This window comes from Peromyscus eremicus, unplaced genomic scaffold (assembly GCF_949786415.1).
Source record: "Peromyscus eremicus unplaced genomic scaffold, PerEre_H2_v1 PerEre#2#unplaced_618, whole genome shotgun sequence".
Lineage (NCBI taxonomy): Eukaryota > Metazoa > Chordata > Mammalia > Rodentia > Cricetidae > Peromyscus > Peromyscus eremicus.
In genome coordinates, this window is record NW_026734854.1 from 81380 (window position 1) to 99708 (window position 18329).

The 18329-nt window shown below is 40.3% G+C and overlaps 1 protein-coding gene across 1 annotated transcript in view; it reads right to left on the minus strand.

Moving 5' to 3' along the window:
• Positions 1 to 4541, minus strand: part of LOC131901895 (peroxisomal bifunctional enzyme-like) — an 81676-nt gene extending 77135 nt beyond the window's left edge. Inside the window, exons 1-2 of the mRNA XM_059252963.1 lie at positions 4251 to 4541; positions 2003 to 2073 (exon numbers count right to left, since the gene is read on the minus strand). Coding sequence (XP_059108946.1) covers positions 2003 to 2073; positions 4251 to 4275 — 96 coding nt within the window. The 5' untranslated portion in view covers positions 4276 to 4541. The remainder of the gene's footprint in view (positions 1 to 2002; positions 2074 to 4250) is intronic.
• Positions 4542 to 18329: the final 13788 nt, after the last annotated feature.

Sequence of the window (18329 nt, forward strand, 5' to 3'; positions counted from 1 at the left end):
TCCCTTCCCCTCCCCCCAAGTCTTCCATAGGCCTAGGCACATTCTCTCCTGTCCCTCCTTCCCTAATAAACTCTGATAGTGGGTTTTGTGGTGCCTGGAACCTTTCCTCACACGGTAACAGTGCCGCTTAATGAATGACATTGTGCCGCCACATAAAAACCAACACTGGTGAAAACCAACACCACGTGCTCTTTTGCTCTCCTCAACAACTGCCGCCACCTGGCTCTCCCGCACTGTGGTTTGCTTTGGAGGGTGTTAGTTCAAAAGCGGCCTCAGCTTCCTACCGGCCTCCTGGAGACTAAATTCCCTGCCTGATCCAGGGCGTCCGATCAGAAAGGCCACACCTTGTTCTGATGCCTTGGGAGTCATTCTCTTCCAGGCACGCGGTCCAGGATGCCAGCAGCATCTTAGGAAATACCTAGCGTCTAGGAACCGGGCAAGGCGGAAGGAGAGCGAGGCCTTGGTTTTCTGACAAGCAGGGGCTGACATGGCAGGGCTGGGCAGAACAGCTAAAGGGGCAGCGCCACGCCCGTGCCGGCTGCGCGCCTCGCCAGCAAACGCCCCCCGGCCCCGCTTCTGACTTTCCAGGCAGAGAAACTCCAGCCGCCCTGTGACTCTGTGAGGCCTCCCCGCACGGGCCACCCTCTGCGCTTGCGCAGTCAGTAGCATGGGTGCTCCGGGATGGCCATGCCTGCACGGATTGCCACGCCCACGCACTGGCTTCCCGCGGTTTTTCACAAGCTGGAAGTGCAGGGCGTCGCTGCGTGGGGTCTCTTTTCTCTCCAGGCGGCAGCTGAGGGGGGCCAGGTTAACTTGAGGGCTCCGTTTGCACATGGTGTTGCAGGGGCTTCCAGAAAGAGAAATATTGTTGACCCCAAATGGCCCCGTGGCTGGTGTGTTAGGCCAGGGGGTGGGGGGGGGGGGGGGTGTTGGAGGAGGACGTAAATTCTGACTGGAAAATGTCCCCCTCTCTTCAAGGAGAGCCCCAAACAGGCCCTGTCCGGCCTCCTCTTGAGGCCAAGATCTGAGGGAGGGTGTATCCGTGAGTTGGGTAGGACCCCCTTACCCGTGTGCACGCGCGCACACACACACACACGCACACACACTCACACACACGCGCACACACACACGCACACGCACCCCAGTCCAGGCCGAGGGTTTAGTGGTCCCCGAGGATAACGTGCACTTCCACATGTTTGTTTGAATCAGGCATACTGGTCTACACCTGTAGCTCCTGCACTAGGGTGGTAGACACTCAGGAGACCAGTAGTTTGAGGCAAGTCTGGGTTGTAGGAGACCCAGTCCTACATGCCATAGTTTTAGGATATTTAAGGTATTCCGAATTGTAATAGCCCTTATAAGACCTCATAGGCTTAGGATGAGTTGGTGTTTCTGTGTTGAGAAAAAAAAATGGCCCCATCTCTGTTGTGATTTCTAGAGTGGTACAAAAATATCTAAGTTTCCTGTATTCTACTGATTATTATGATTACTATATTACTACTATGCCCTTTTATGAGGCACTCTAATAATGTACGTGCATCCCATGACTTAGAGTTCTGAGCACCTGGACACCCTATACTGGGGCATATGAAGCTTCCACAACATTGATCTTTGGGAAACAATCAAATTCAACCTAAACCAGAGGCTCTAGAAGTCATAAAAAAAGGGAGGGGACCCTTACGTGAATATTCAAGTCTACATGGATGATATGCCTATCAACTTCCAAGTGAAATTTACATACTTTTGTCAAAAGCAGAACACCATTCTCCCAAAGACATCCTGTCCCCTTGACTCAGAATCAATACCTGACATAAGCATGTGTGAATGTTCTATCCAATCACTAATCTGGTCTAATTCTGTTTCCCCCTCTTCCTAAATATACTATTTAACACTCATGATAACCTAACCAACTTTATTTTTCAAATGTGATAGCCACTAAAACATAAGGGAATAATCATTAAAGCAGCTTTTCACTCTTTCATAAAGGAAAGAAACTGTTTACCTTCACTAAGGAATTCGGGAACTTTTGTACATCGGTTGGGGAAGGTGTGACAGTTGGATATTCCGGTTCAACTAGAGGGACAGAAAAATAACTGTCAGTTCATGGTACCATTTACCCACCCAAGCATCTTTACTTGACATGGATAAAAGTGTATGGCGTCAGTACATGTGATTAGACTTAGTTAAGCGACTACTAGACTTTTTCCTAACGGCAAATATAGGCAAAGATTAAAAAAATAATAATAAACAGAGGGTTTTTTTCTGCTTTCTAGAGAATAGGAATCTAAAGCAACGTGAGAGTCTATGTTTCAATATGTAACTATGGAATACATGTTTTGAAAAACTTTTATACATTTATTCAGTTTGGGAGGGAGCACATCAGAGGACAACCTTTGGTGTCCAAGTCTCTCCTTCCATTAGGTGGATTCTGGGGATAGAATCAAAACATCAGGTCTGGTGACAAGCACTGATACTTACTGAGCCATCTCACTCTCTCCATTAAAATAAATCTCACAATTAAACAACAAATCACCATCGATTCCTAAGATCGTTTTGAAACCCAGAGAACTAACAATCCCTTCAGCATATCTCACAAACATATTTCAACCTCCATCAATTGATACATTCTGATTCTGCATTCACCACAAAGAACATAGAATTTTAGCCTTGATAACATATACATTTTACTGGGGAAGTGAATTTAGTATGAGGCATATGGTGTAACTGTATTGATCCTTCATCCTTTGACATACAACAATAATTTATTGAAGAGTGGAAAGCAATAATAAGCATATTGTGTCTTGTTTCTCCTTCTAGTCTTTTCTTACTATTCTATGAACCTTTGTATTCATGCGTTTTGTGGCATCCAATTTAAAACCAGCAGTGATGGGGAAGAATGACTGTCTGGATCCTGTTGACCATTCAAGTCCTTTAACACAGTTCTACATGAGAGTTGCTTCAAGGTTGATGCGTACTCTTAAAACTGGGTAGATATTCTTGGTACTTATGTGTCACTATTTCAGGGTGTATAGCTCACAAGGTCTCTGTACTTGTAAGAGCCACATTTGTATTGCCATTAGACATCAATCAAAGATCTCCCCATTTGTAATTGTCTTTAGGCCAGGTGTGAAGGTGAGTGTCCCAACCCTAAGTATCTGTGAACTGATGAGAAGTACTGGTACTTCCTTATAATGACTAGGATGAAATGTGACACTGATGTAACAATACCTATCCTGGGCTATGTCATAAAGTAGATAGTACCTAGGACTTCTACAGACTTGCAGATATCCTGACATGTACTTAGATGATAGAACATCTTGTTTGGTGAATAAAGTAACATTTTAGAGACTCAGGATAGTGGGCAATATGTCTGGGTTCACATCTTGGCTCTTCTACCTAAGAGCATATTCTCTCTCTCTCTCTCTCTCTCTCTCTCTCTCTCTCTCTCTCTCTCTCTCTCTCTCTCTGTGTGTGTGTGTGTGTGTGTGTGTGTGTGTGTGTGTGTGTGTGTTTATTCCACCCTGGGAATTCACATAGTCAATAAAGAAGAACATGTGTCTATGCTGTTGCTGAGTCATTTAATGAATATAATCCAAGCAGTGTCAACACTTGGGAAGGTTAGTTATTGTAAAATATCCTGCTATCCAAAGTCCTGAATTTTAAATTCCCAGGTCACTGTTCTTCAATGGCATATGACTGCTAGTCCTAAAGACCTACATTTCAAATTTACCAATCTCTATTGAAAAGAGGTGTAGATTTTTAAATGATTCCTATGTTGTCCTAAGTATACAATCAATCAAATGTCCATGCCTAAAAATAGCCAGCATTGTTCACTAGAGTATTCTAGCTGCTTTACCATGGTCAGTGTATACCTGTTTAATGAAATGAGCCCCAGAATTCTTGATGGATTAACATTACATATTAAAATGTCTAGTATTATAAGATCATTGAAAACATACAACCTTAATTAACAGTTCTTCACAAATATGAACATCTCTATATTTAGGTTTTGAACAATTCATGAAGACAGCTACAGCTCTGAAAGAGGTCTTCTATTCACAACCCTGGAGCAGTTCTGGGGAGCTAGCCTTCTCTGGACTGCATTACAAAGTATTTCATAGAGAATAGAACATACATTATACATGATAAAAATAATTCTAACAACACAGAAGTTATAAATATTTAAAGATATTTTGAGAAACATTAACCAGTCTAATTGAAGAAGTATTCAATGGTTAGTAATGTCATACCTGGACTGTTACAGCAGTTCCCCATTTTACGAACTCCAAACAATTATCGTTGTATTTATAAACGTTTACAATGAGTCAAACCTCAGAGTATACTGGCACTCTGCACTGAGGCATGAACATATCTAAGTACATGTCAGCAGCGTGTCATAGAACGTTCATTGTGAACTCATCATACTGTGACATCCAACAGCTGCTGTCTAGGCAAGTCAGCTCATCTAAGTCCAAGACTAGAGTCTGGGTTATTTTAAATGCCACTGTACTGTACTTCATGATGGCCAACTACAAAGTAAATGTTTTCCCTACACACACACACACACACACACACACACACACACACACACACACAACTTGCATTACAGAATTTCTCTGTGGTGTCTGTTAAATGGCAGAAGAGTGAGCAACATGAGTGAACTCAGGTAGCATGAGATTATGTTGGTTACTCGTGTAACTAACAGTAGAGAATGTATTTATTTTCACTGTTTACCTTCACTGTTTACATAAGAAGCTAAGAAGGGCCCTAGCTTAGCAGAAATATATGGTCTTCCTCCAATATTTTCAACCTGCCTAGTGCCTCTCAGTTAGTGATTCTCTGGTTAGTGGACCACACTGAGAGGTGAACAAGGCTTCCATATTTTCTAGAGATGCTCAGATTCAAAGTCATTCAAAGCCAAGTTGTCACATGATGGTTGGGATGAATAGGAACTTCCCTTCCACTAGCCAGGCCTGGATATGTCCTCATCACAAACAGACAAGAACAGTAGCCAGGTGCATTGGTAATATAATAAACAGTGCCTGTACACATCATTTTCTAGGTGACATCCTCATTGACCATCTGTACAACCTTTATTAATTCTGGCTAAGATAGGGGTAATGACTACAGGAGCTATGGTGATATTTGTACTGAAATGTGATTTTATTTGTATGTTAATAAACAAAATTACCTGGGGGTCAGAGCTCATAGCAAGCCATAGCAGAAGCTGGGTGGTGGTGGCACACACCTTTAATCCTGATCACATGACAGGCAGACCTCTGTGTGTTCAAGGATACAACCAGCATGGAGACACACGCCTTTAATCTCAATTCCAACCATAGAGACCTAGAGGTCTGCATAGACAGGCAGTGACGAGGAGGTCATGTGGTTGGGTTTACAACCAATAAGAAGGCAGAACAGAAAGTCAATAAAAAGACAGACACACAGGAAGTAGACCTCTTTCTGAGGGGAAGGACGGCAGCGGCAGGAAGATTAAGAAGGCGGTTTTAAGTCTCAGCTCTTAGCCACTGCTCTGACCTCTTGGGCTTTTAACTCTGCATTTGGCTCTGTGTTTCTTATTTAATAAGACTGTTACATCTACAACAGTGTCTGTACACATCATTTTCTAGGTGACATCCTCATTGACCATCTGTACAGCCTTTATTAATTCTGGCTAAGATAGGGGTAATGACTACAGGAGCATTGAGAACGCACTATACCTGTTCATGCCTTTCTCGCCAAAGTCCTATATTGCTATGCTTTCTTTTTTTTCCAGAAAAGATCTCTGTAGTTTCTTTTGTTTTTTTACTCTTGCTTTTTGGGGGCCCACCATCCAGCTCCTAAATAAATCACATAGAGGCATATTCTTTCTCATGAATGCCTGGCCTTAGCTTTGCTTGCTTCTAATCAGCTTTTTTAACTTAAATTATACCATCTACCTTTGCCTCTGAGCTTTTATCTTTCTCTATTTCTATATACCTTTCTTTACTTCTTACTCCACAGCTTACTGTGTAGCTGAGTGGCTGGCCCCTGGAGTTCTCCTCTCCTTTTCTTGCTCCTTGATATTTCTTCTCAGATTTCTCCTCCAATGCATTCTCTCTGCCTTCCAGCCCTGCCTATCCTTTCTCCTGCCTAGCTGTTGGACATTCAGCTCTTTATTAGACCAATAAGGTGTTTTAGGGAGACAAAGTAACACAGCTTCACAGAGTTAAACAAATACAATATAAAGGAATGCAACACATCTTTGCATCATTAAATAAATATTACACAGCATAAACAAATGTAACACATCCACAACACATCAGGTCTTTGGTATTTCCTTCAGTCTGCAAAGATAGTCCTGCTGTAGAGTAACCATTCTGTACACTATGAAGATTTGTCACTGTGACTGGTTTAATAAAGAAGGTGACTGGCCAATAGCTGAACAGGATAAGCTTAGGTAGGAGAGCCAAACTGAGAATGCTGGGAAGAGAAATGGTGGAGTCAGAGGAGTTGCCAGCCAGATGCAGAGGGAGCAGGAGATGTATGTGACATGCTAATAAAAGTACCACCACATGCAGAGCATGAATAAGGTATATGGGTTAACTTAAAATGTAAGAGCTAGTTAGTAATAAGCCTGAGCTATTGGCTGACATTTATAAGCAATCTTAAGTCTCCATGTTGATTATCTGGGATCAGGGGGTCAGGAAAGGAAAACTCTGCCTTATAAATGGCACCCAACTTCCAGGGCCGTGTTCATCCACACAAAGCCTGAGCAAGCTTTAAAAAAAGGTTCTAAACATATAGAAATGGAGCCAGACATGATTTCCTAGTCTTGTATCTCTCATACCTGCTGCAGTACAGTGACAAATCTCCTGGCAACTGCCAGCACACTATGAGCTAAGCCACGTGGTACGTTCCCATCACATGGGGCATGGTACAGAGAGATATCACCCAGAGCCATACTGCATGGCAGGTTTAGGGTTTTTGCAGACAGAAAAGGTTACAGATACACAGTAAAGACAGATTCAGATGAAGAAGACTTCTAAATGGATAATAGCATGTTTTAAAATATGCATAAGCTTGGGATAGGAAAGATAAAGTGTAGAGAAAGTCCTGTAAAAAGGAATAGAGTAATTTAAAAAATATAAAAAGTCAATAAAGATAGGAAATACACAGAGAGTATGGATCCTATATGCTATTGTGTTGTATTTTAATTTTTTGGCTGCTAAGAGACATTGGATTATGGAAACTGCTAGATTCAACCAACTTATATATTTTAAAAATATCTTGACTTCAAATTTTAAGTCACAAGATATGTTACTTTGGGGGGGAAGTTATGCTTTTATTTCCACAGGAAATGAGAGGCTGTGGATTCATTCCAGGTTAAAGACAATCAGGTTTGATTGAGGAAGACCCCCTGAAATCCTGACTGCAGACATGAAGAAATAAACCTAAAAGAACAAGACACATGAAGTATATTTTACCTGCTAAATGCATAACAAAAAAATCATCTTTGGCCGACTTGTGTACAATGCACAATCTATATTTATATTGATACAGATATGAATGTTACCCTTAAAAGTCTATATATTTTCAGAACAAGGGGAACAGACACCAATAAAAATGGATGGACCAAGGTGATCTAGCATGCAAAACAGCTTCAAGGCTGCTGACTAAGATGATCCAGCCTCACAGACTACTCCAGCCAAGACTTAACAATTATCCTGATTTTCTCAAGGTTCTCCCAAAGATTAACAGTGCCCCCAGAAAACAGGAAGCAGTCTAGAGAAAACAACATCCACATTCCAAAAGTATTGGCTATGGATGTTTGTTATAATTTTAGGGGGGTTGATTACAAGTTGTTATTGGTAATGGTCAGGAAAAATAAGCTGAACAAAGGAGATTACATTCAAGATTCCATTCTGAAAAGAAAAAGGGAGGATATAAAAATAATAGAATAAAAGGATAGATTATTGAATCTATTTTTGAACCAAAAACAACTACCAGTCTTAAATATTTTACATTAGTATGAATTTTTATACATTGATACAAATTTAAAGTTAATTTTGTAATACTGCATGTATGTTTCTACTCTTGTTTTGGTTATTATGCTTATGCATCTCATTTTAAAATGTAATGTATAATTAAAAATACAGATTAAGCCAGGTGGTGGTGGTACACACCTTTAATCCCAGCTAGAATTACATAGTGACCCTCACACAACAATAGTGGGTGACTTCAATACACTTTCTTCAATATACAGGTCATCTAGATAAAAACTAAACAGAGACATGCTGGTGTTAAATAATGCCATACACCATATGTATCTAGTAGATATCTAGGAAATATTTCATCCAAACACAAAAGAATATACTTTCTTCTCAGCAGCTCATGGAACTTTCTCCAAAATTGACCGTACAACTGGACATGAAGTAAGTCTCAATAGATATAAGAAAATGGAAATAACATTCTGTATCTTATCTGAACGCCATGGATTAAACCTAGATATAAACAACAGCAGAAACGCCAGAAAGTGAACCAAGACATGGAAACTAAATAACTAACTACTGATGAAAACTGAGTCAAAACAGAAATCAAGAAAGAAATTTTTCAAATTGAATGAAAATGAAAACACAGCAAGCCCAAAGCTGTGAGACATAAAAAAGGCATTCTAAGATGCAAGTTCATAACACTAAGTGCCCACATATAAATCAAACGTACAAAACAAAAACAAAGAGATCTAATGTTGGCAACTCAATAGTAAACCTGGAAGCTCTAAAACAGAAGGAGAAGGAGAATATTGTGAGATACTTGATTACACTGTATGAAAATATGTCACTGTGATTAGTTTAATAAAAAGCTAAATGGCCAATAGCTAGGCAGGATTTGGGGGGGCACAGAGAATGCTGAAAAGAAGGGCAAAGATGCCGAGAGATGAGAATAAACAAGACATGCAGTAGGAGAAGTAACAGACATGACTCATAGCAGGACATAGATTAATACAAATAGGTTCATTTAAGTTATAAGAACTAGTTAGAAACAAGCCTAAGCTATAGGCCAATTATTCTTATTAATAATTAATAAGAAATCCCTGTGTCATTATTGGGGAGCTGATGGTCCCAACAAAAAAATCTGTCTATAAATGGCGTCTAATGTGGGGGTATGAATATCCAAACATAGGGCCTGAGAAAACAAAAAATAAAATTATGGGCAAAGAACTAGCCCTGTAGTCTCTCAGGCAGGCTGGTTCTTGGCAGTGTACAAAGACATGGCTACAGGCTGCTGCCTGTGGGATGGAGCCAGTTGCCATCCACTAGTACCATGTGCCAGTGCCATAGGCTAAGCTGAGCTGTATGTTATGTGATCAGAGAATGTTGCAGATGGTTAGTAAAGCCAGGTCCAAATACAAGAAACCTCTAAACAGGTTATAGTGTGTTTAACAATGTGCGAAGGCTTAAGGGAAAGAAAGGATATAGACAGTTGTAAAAAAGCAATGGTTTAAAAATAATAAATTAAAGTCTTTAAAGAGAGAAGTAAAGTTAAAAAACAAAAAAAGAATAAGCCACATAGAGATGGGAAATATACAGAAAGTCTGGATCCTGTATAGTGTTGTATTGACTTTAAATTTTGTGATTGCTGATGAGCAAACAATAGCTGCTGAGAGACACTGGATTATAAAAACTACTACATTAAACTAGTCTGTATATTTTTTAAATGTCTTAAATTGAAGTAAAAAAAAATATGTTACTTTGGGGAAGAGGTTATGCTTTTGTTTCCAAAGGAAATAAAAGGCTGTGGATTCATTCAAGATAACTGGGATCAGATTTGATCAGGGGAAACCCCATAAAAATCCTGGCTACAGACATAAAGAAATAAGCCTATAAAAACTACAAGACAGCCGGGCGGTGGTGGCACACGCGTTTAATCCCAGCACTCGGGAGGCAGAGGCAGGCAGATCTCTGTGAGTTCAAGGCCAGCCTGGACTACCAAGTGAGTCCCAGGAAAGGTGCAAAGCTACAAAGAGAAACCCTGCCTCGAAAAACAAAACAAAACAAACAAAAAAAAAACCAAGACAAGTGATGTATATTTTACCTGCTCAATCAGAAAACTGTTGTTGTTGGTTGTTTTTGTTCTTTTGGGGGTCCCGCTACCCAGCTCTCAAATAAATACACACAGAGAGTTAGTCTTAATTATAAATTCCTGGCCTTAGCTTGGCTTGTTTCTAGTCAGCTTTCCTTAACAGAAATTATCCTGTCTACCTTTTGCCTCTGGGCTTTTACATTTCTCTTACTTTTGTATAGCTTGCTTTTACTCTTACTCCATGGCTGGCTGTGTGGCTGGGTGGCTGGCCCCTGAAGTCCTCTTAGCCTTCTCTGGCTCCATCTTTCTTTTCCTCCCAGATTTCTCCTTCTATTTATTCTGCCAGCCCTTTCTTTCCTTTCTCCTGGCCTGCCACCAGCCATCAGCCCTTCATCAGAATATCAAGTACTCTAGACAGGCAAAGCAACACAACTTCACAAAGCCAAACAAACACAACATAAAAGAATGCAACACATCTTTGCATCATTAAACCAATGTTCCACAGAACAAACCAATGTAATACATTTTAAAATAATATTCTACAACATAAAACAAAAAAATCATCTTTAACTGACTTTTGCACACCACAGAGGCCATACTTGTGTTAATTTAGATATGTATGTTACCTTTGAAAGCGTATGTGTTTTCAGAGCAAGGGGACCAGACACCAAGGAAAATGGATGGTCCAGGTGATCCAGCTTCTCAGAATGCCTCTGTTGCAGTTTCCTCAGAATTCTGCATCCAGAACAGCTTCAAGGCTACTGGCTGAGACGGTCTTACCTTACAGGCTATTCTAGCCAGCACTTGACCATTATTCTAATTTTCTTAAGGTCCCTCAAAGATGTCAGTGCCCCCAGACAACAGGAAGAAGTTAAGAGAGTGTAACATCCACATTCCCAAGAGGTGGAGTGAGTAGTTTATGGTAATCCAGTGGGTTATGGATGTTTGTCATAATTTAGTGGGGATATAGGAATATAGGTGAAAAAAGACAACTATTAACCTCAAATATTTTACATTGGTATGGATTTTGGTACATAGATACAAACTTAAAGTTATTTTTGTTATACTGAAGGTATGTTTCTACTCTTATTTAAGATATTGTACCTATGGAGCTCATTTAAAAATGTAATGTAAAGTTCTTGTCCTTGAAAGCTATTTAGGATAATAAAGAAATACAGGTTAGTAGTTAGTCTTCTATTACAATCAAAATTACAGTCAAGTTAGGTATATTTTCAGGGTCAATCAGAGACATATTTTAAATAGATAGTGGTCTTCCAACATTTCAGAGACCTACAGAATATGGTATTTTAATGTTTTAATAACATAGGGCTTCTCATGACAGTGAGACACATCTGTTCCTGGCAGCACCAATCTACTTCAGAGAAGATGATGGTCATCGAAGAAACTCCATATGGAATTTGCTTTCTATGTGACAAAAAAAAGAAATTGCCTTTGCCTCTACTGTTGTCACTACACTATCTAAACTAGACAAGCAGGACATACAAAAAAGCAACTACTGAACTTTGCCAAGACAGGATAGGACAGTCCTTCAAAAATTCCTGATTCATAGAAAAGTCTGACAGATAGACTGTAGGCAGAAGATGGATGACCCAATATTGTAGAGGCATGTTGGGTGACAGTCCAGGCAGCCAGATGTCTGTTATTTCTACAGGTTTGGAAGTGGCTTGCACTGCACTTCCTGTTTACTTGGGTAATAGTATATCCTTCTGGGGTCTTTGATGAAGTTGAAGACTACATAGTTTTAGTTATATTTTTCATTAGTTATGAAAGAAAATAAGTTAGGTACAAAACTTTGGAGTCACCAAGACAGGATAAATAATGGAGTATTTTCTTTGAATCTGCCAAATACAAATGGACTGGGTATTGTAAATGTAATCCTTACTTGATAATTGTTCTTATTGTATATAGTTTTACTATGTTAGAGTTAAAAACTCTTTCTTTTTTATTTCCCAAGAAGAGGGAAATGTTGCAAGATATTTGATTACACTGTGTGAAGATATGTCACTGTGAATGGTTTAATAATAAGCTAAAATGGCCAATAGCTAGGCAGAATTTGGGGAGCACAGAGGACAATGGGAGGAAGGGCAGAGGTGCTGAGAGACAGGAAACAAACAAGACATGCAGAAGGACAGGTAAGAGATACGAGCCACATGGCAGGATGTAGACTAATAGAAACTGGTTAATTTAAATTATAAGAACTAGTTTGAAACAAGCCTAAGCTATAGGCTGAGCTTTCATAATTAAATAAGTTTCTGTGTCATTATTGGGGAGCTAACAGTCCTGATGAAAAAGACCAACAGAAGAAGGAGAAGGAAAAAGAGAAAGAGAAAGAGAAGAAGGAGGGAGGAGGAAGAGGAGAAGGAGGAGGAAGAGAAGAAGAGATAACACCCAAAAGGAATAGACAGCAAAAAATAATCAACTCATGGCTGAAATGAAGAGATCGAAGCACACACACACACACACACACACACACACACACACACACACAAAAATCAATGAAATGAAGTTGTTCTTTGAGACAATAAAATTAACAAACCCTTAGCCGAATGAACTAAAATATAGAGAAGGGGATCAAAATTTATAAAATTAGAGACAAAAGAGGGAACATTACAACAGACACCAAGGAAACATAGAGAATCATAAGGACATACCTTAAAAATTCTGTACTCTACCAAACTGGAAAACCTAAGAAACAGATGAATTTCTTGATATATATAACCTACTAAAGTAAAATCAAGATCAAATAAGCAATTTAAATAGCCCTCCTAGTGAAATAACACCTAGTGAAATAAAGCATTAAAAGTCTCCTACTCCAAAAAAAGTTCATGGACAGATGAATTCAGCACAGAATTCTATCAGGCCTTAAAGAAGAATTAACTCCATTACTCCTCAAATTATTACAAAAAAATAGAAACTGAAGGAACACTGCATAATTCTTTTTATAAAGCCAATATTATCCTGAAAACTAAACCACACAAAGACTCAACAATAAAGGAAATTATAGACCAGCAAGCCTTATGAAGATAGCTGGAACAATTCTCAACAAATACCTAAAAAACCAAATTCAAGAGCACATAAAAAAGATTATCCATCATGACCAAGTTAGCATTATTCTAGAGACATGGGGATGGTTCAACATGGGTAAATCAATCAATGTAATGAACCATATATACAAACTGAAAGACCAGAACCATATGGTCACCTCATTAGATGCAGAAAAGACCCTTTGCAAAATCCAACACTCCTTCCTGAAGAGTTGGGACACCAAGGACATACATTGACATAATAAAGGTGACTTACAGAAAGCCCACAGCCAACAGCAACCTAAATGCAGAGAAACCCAAAGCATTTCCACCAAAATCAAGAACAGGACAAAAATGTCCACTCTCTGCATACCTATTCAATGTACTACTTGAAGTCCTAGCAAGAACAATAAGACAACTGAAGGAGACCAAGGGGATATGAACAGGAAAAGAGTCAAAGTATCTCTACTTGCAGATGATATGATTAAATACATAAATTACCCTAAAAACTCCTCCAGGAAACTTCTACAGTCAATAAACATGTTCAGAAAAGTGGCAGGATTAAAAATTAACACACAAAAATTGGTAGCCTTCCTATATACAAATCACAAACAGGCTGAGAAAGAAATCAGGAAAATAACACCTCTCAGAGACCTTGCCTTGGAGGAGGTGAGAATGGGGGGTTGGTTGGGGGAAGGCTGGGGGGAGGGAGAAGAGAGGACAGAAGAATCTGCGGTTGGTATGTAAAATGAATAGAAAAATCTCTTTAATAATAATAATAATAATAATAAATGAAAAAAACCTTGGGATAACCCTAACCAAGTGGAAGACATATAATAAAAACTTTAAGACACTGAATAGACAAATTGAAGAAGACATTGGACAATGGAAAGATCTCCCATGCTCATGGATAGGTAGAATTAATATTGTAAAAAATGGCCATTCTACCAAAAGCAATCTACAGATTCAATGCAAGTCTTATAAAAATTTCAACACGATTCTTCACAGAAATTGAAGATAATTTTCAGCTTCATGTGGAAACAGAGAGAGAGAGAGAGAGAGAGAGAGAGAGAGAGAGAGAGAGAGAGAATCTCAGGATAGCTAACACCATCCTGAATAATAAAAGAACTGCTGGAGATATCACCATCCCCAACCTCAAATTGTACTACAGAGTATGTACAGTATTGGCATAAAAACTGACACATTGATCAATGGAATTATATTGAAGATTCAGAAATAAGTACACATACCTATGGGCACCTGATTTTGATTAAAAAAAAAAAAGCCAGAAATACACAATTGAAAAAAAGAAAGCATCTCCAACAAATACTGCTGTTCAAACTGGATAGCTACATGTAAAAGAATTCAAATAGATCCATACTTATTGTAGGGAAAGGGGGCCAGCCAAAGAAACCCACTCCGGCCCTGAACCCAGAGCCAGTGAAAGAAACACACCCTGAATCTGAGACCTGACCCAGTGAAAGAAACACTTTATCTCTGAACCCAGAACCTAAGAAACATGCCCTGACTCTGAAACCAGTGCCAAAGAAACATACTTTGTCCCTCGAATCAGAGCCAGTGAAATAAATATGCCCTAGTCTTAGAATTAGAGCCAAAAAGCTGAAAAGGGCCAGTAAAAGAAACAGAGTTTAACCCTGAAACCAAAGCCATCTCTGCCTCTGATCAAGGAAACCAACCAATCCCTGAGCAGGAAAACTAACCAATCTCTAAGCAGAAAATCTTCTCCATCAAGAAACTCCACCCCTAAGAAGCCCTATATAAACATCTCTGCATGTTCAGTTGTGGGCTGTTCCTTCCCACCCTGGCAGAAGCAGCCACTCACCTGGACTCCTCCTTCCTAATATATCTCTTTCTTTTTCTTTTCTTTTTTTTTAATTAAGAGATTTTCTATTCATTTTACATACCAACCACAGATTCCCCTGTCCTCCCTCCTCCCACCCCCCATTCCCACCTCCTCCAAGGCAAGGTCTCCCATAGGGAGTCAGCAGAGTTAAGGCAAGTCCAGGCCCCTCCTCCCTGCACCAAGGCTGCACATAGTGTCTCACCATAGGCACTAGGCTCCAAAAAGCCAGCTCATGCACTAGGGACAGGTCCCAATCCTGGGGGCCCCCTAAACATTTCAAGCTAAACAATTGTTTTGCTTATCCAGAGGGCCTAGTCCAGTACCATGGGGGCTCCTCAGCTATTGGTACACAGTTCATATGTTTCCACTAGTTTGGCTAGTTGTCTCTGTACTTTTTCCAATCACGGTCTTGATATCTCTTGCTCATAGAATCCCCCCCCTCTGTCTCCTCTCTCTCTCTCTCTCTCTCTCTCTCTCTCTCTCTCTCTCTCTCTCTCTCTCTCTCTCATTGATTGGACTCCTGGAGCTCCACCTAGGACCTGGCTGTGGATCTCTGCATCTGCTTCCATCAGTCACTGGATGAGAGCTCTGTGATGACAGTTAGGGTATTCAGCCATCTGATCACCAGAGTAGGTCAGCTCATTACCAGTAGTCTATGGTGGAGTCATCCTTGTGGATTCCTGGGGACCTCCCTAGCACTCTGCTTCTCCCTATTCTCACAGTGCCTTCATTTATCATGGGATCTCTTTCTTTGTTCTCCCAAGATTCAATACTCTTGTCTCTTCTAACTCCAGTCCTGTCAGCTGTCTGCTAGTGAAGCTGGTAGAGTTGTATACTGGACTTAAAGGAATAGCATTTTCTTTTTTCTCAATTTGTACTTCAATAAAGGAACCAATTGCCTACCTCAAAACATTAAAAACAAAAACTTATAATTGACAAAAAATGTTAGAAACCAAACTTACCTGTGTGCCTCTGAGCAGTGGCGTTACAGAGATGAAATCAGAAAGGGCCACCAGCAGGGTTTCAGTGTGAACTTTGGTGCTGGGCTGTTTGCAACTTCCAGAGTGATAAAGCTCTTTCTTAAAAGAGTGTTAGGTGAAGATCTTCATTTGCAGGTGCAGAACAGAAGAACCTTGCTGAGACATCCCTTAGGGGACTGAGCAGGGTGGAGCAGAAAAAATGTAACAGATTTCCACCAGAGCCTGAGGAGATTGCTACATTTCTGCAGGGGTTTCCCATTTAGCAGAGTGAAGCAGAAGAAGCAACATCTTGGGCCAGAGAGGAGAAGCAGCAGCAGCAGCAGCAGCAGCAGCAGCAGCAGCAGCGCTCTTCTGGGAAGTCCCCCTAAACGTGGGGGTGGGGAGGCAGAACAAAGCTCAACTGTGATGGCTTTCTCCAAGAGAGGAGCAGGATTGCTATATACTGCAGGGAGACCATCCCCTACTGCATCCCAGCTTCAGGTATAGCCTGACTTTGCAAACAGGATACCTTTCTCTCCGGAGCTGAGCTGTCCTATTGCAGCTCCAGGTATAGCTTGACTTCCTGAACAGTCAGAATACCTTTCCCTCCAGAGCTGTAAAACAGAAAGCATCTCCAACAAATGCGGCTGGTCAAACTGGACAGCTACATGTAGAAGAATTCAAATAGATGCATACATATGATCCTGCACAAAACTAAATTCCAAATGGACTGAAGACCTCAATATAAGGCCAGATACACCAAATCTGATAGAAGTGAAAGTGGGGAATAGTCTTGAACCCATTGGCAAATGAAAATGCTCCCTGAGCAGAATACCAGTAGCACAGGCACTAGGACCCACAGTTACTAATTGGGACCTCATGAAGTTGAAAAGCTTCTGTATGGCGAAGGATGCCATCATTCAGACAAAGTATCAGGCTATAGAATGGGAAAAGATCTTTACCAATTATGTATTGAATAGTGGCTTAGTATCTAAAATACATAAAAAACTAAAACAACTGAACATCAAGAAAATAACCCAATTCAAAATGGGGTATAGAACTAAGCATAGAATTCTCAAGAGATGAAACACAAATGGCTCAGAAGCATTTAAAGAAATCTTGAACATCATTAGGCATCAGGGAAATGCAAATTAAAACTACTTTCATTTTATACCAGTCAACCAAAATCTATCAATAAAACATTGGCCGGGCGGTGGTGGCGCACGCCTTTAATCCCAGCACTCGGGAGGCAGAGCCAGGCGGATCTCTGTAAGTTCGAGGCCGGCCTGGGCTACCAAGTGAGTTCCAGGAAAGGCGCAAAGCTACACAGAGAAACCCTGTCTCGAAAAAAAAAAAAAAAAAAAAAGGCAGCTCATGCTGGCAAGGATGTTCTAGTCTAATTATACAATGGAATTTCATTCAGCTTAAAAAAAACACAAAATTCCTTTGTGTAAATGTACCACATTTTCAATATCTTCTCAATCAGTCAATGGACATCATCTAGACTAGAACGGCAATGAATGTGGATGAAAAAGTTTCTCTGTAGGAGGAGGTAGAATCCTTTGGGTACATGCCCAAGAGTGGCATATTTAGATCTTCAGGTAGATCTATTCCCAGATTCCTGAGGAACCACCACACTGACTGCCATAGTGGCTGTACAAATTTGCACTCCCACCACCAAAGAAAATGTTTTCTCCTTTCCCCACATCCTTGCCACAAAAAGACCAGTCCAAGTTTTACCCAATTTTTCTCCCCTTTTGTGTTCTAAGAAAAAAATACATGAAAAACTTCACCCTGGCTCTGCCTCTTCTCCCTGGTCCTTGTTATCTCTATGGAGAGAATTCTGATGAGACATTTTAGAGTATAGTACAGGAGGTAGACAGTCCTTACTACAGAGTAAAGTCTGGCACTCTCAACAGGGGTAAGTTAACAGTGACCAAAGATACTATTATGTCAATTTATGTTTTAAGCAAGCTTTATTCCAAAGCCCCCTGATGGGTGTTATCCTGTGTGGGTGATTGACAAGACCATTCGGATTGACTCTTATGGGAAGTGAATATGGTATCCCTTGCTCACTAGCAGAAGCCTCTTGCTAGATAGTAATTTTATAAGATTTTTGTAGCAGGCTGAGTGTTCAGCCACTACAGTAGTAGGGAAGGCATAAGTGTAGAGTTAACAAATTCACTCTTTAACCCAGAACAGGAATAATAGTTTATAGAGTAGACTGCAAGAGGGAAGCAGGCTGGGAAGTAACTACAGTATCACTTAGAGCACAGGGCAGCGGGCGGGAGACAGGTGTGGGGGATGTCTCCATTTGAGCAAACTACTTTTATAGTAAGGGGGACTTTCCTTGTGTACTTTCCTGGCATGTAGTTCATCCCATGCAAAGAAATGCAGTTC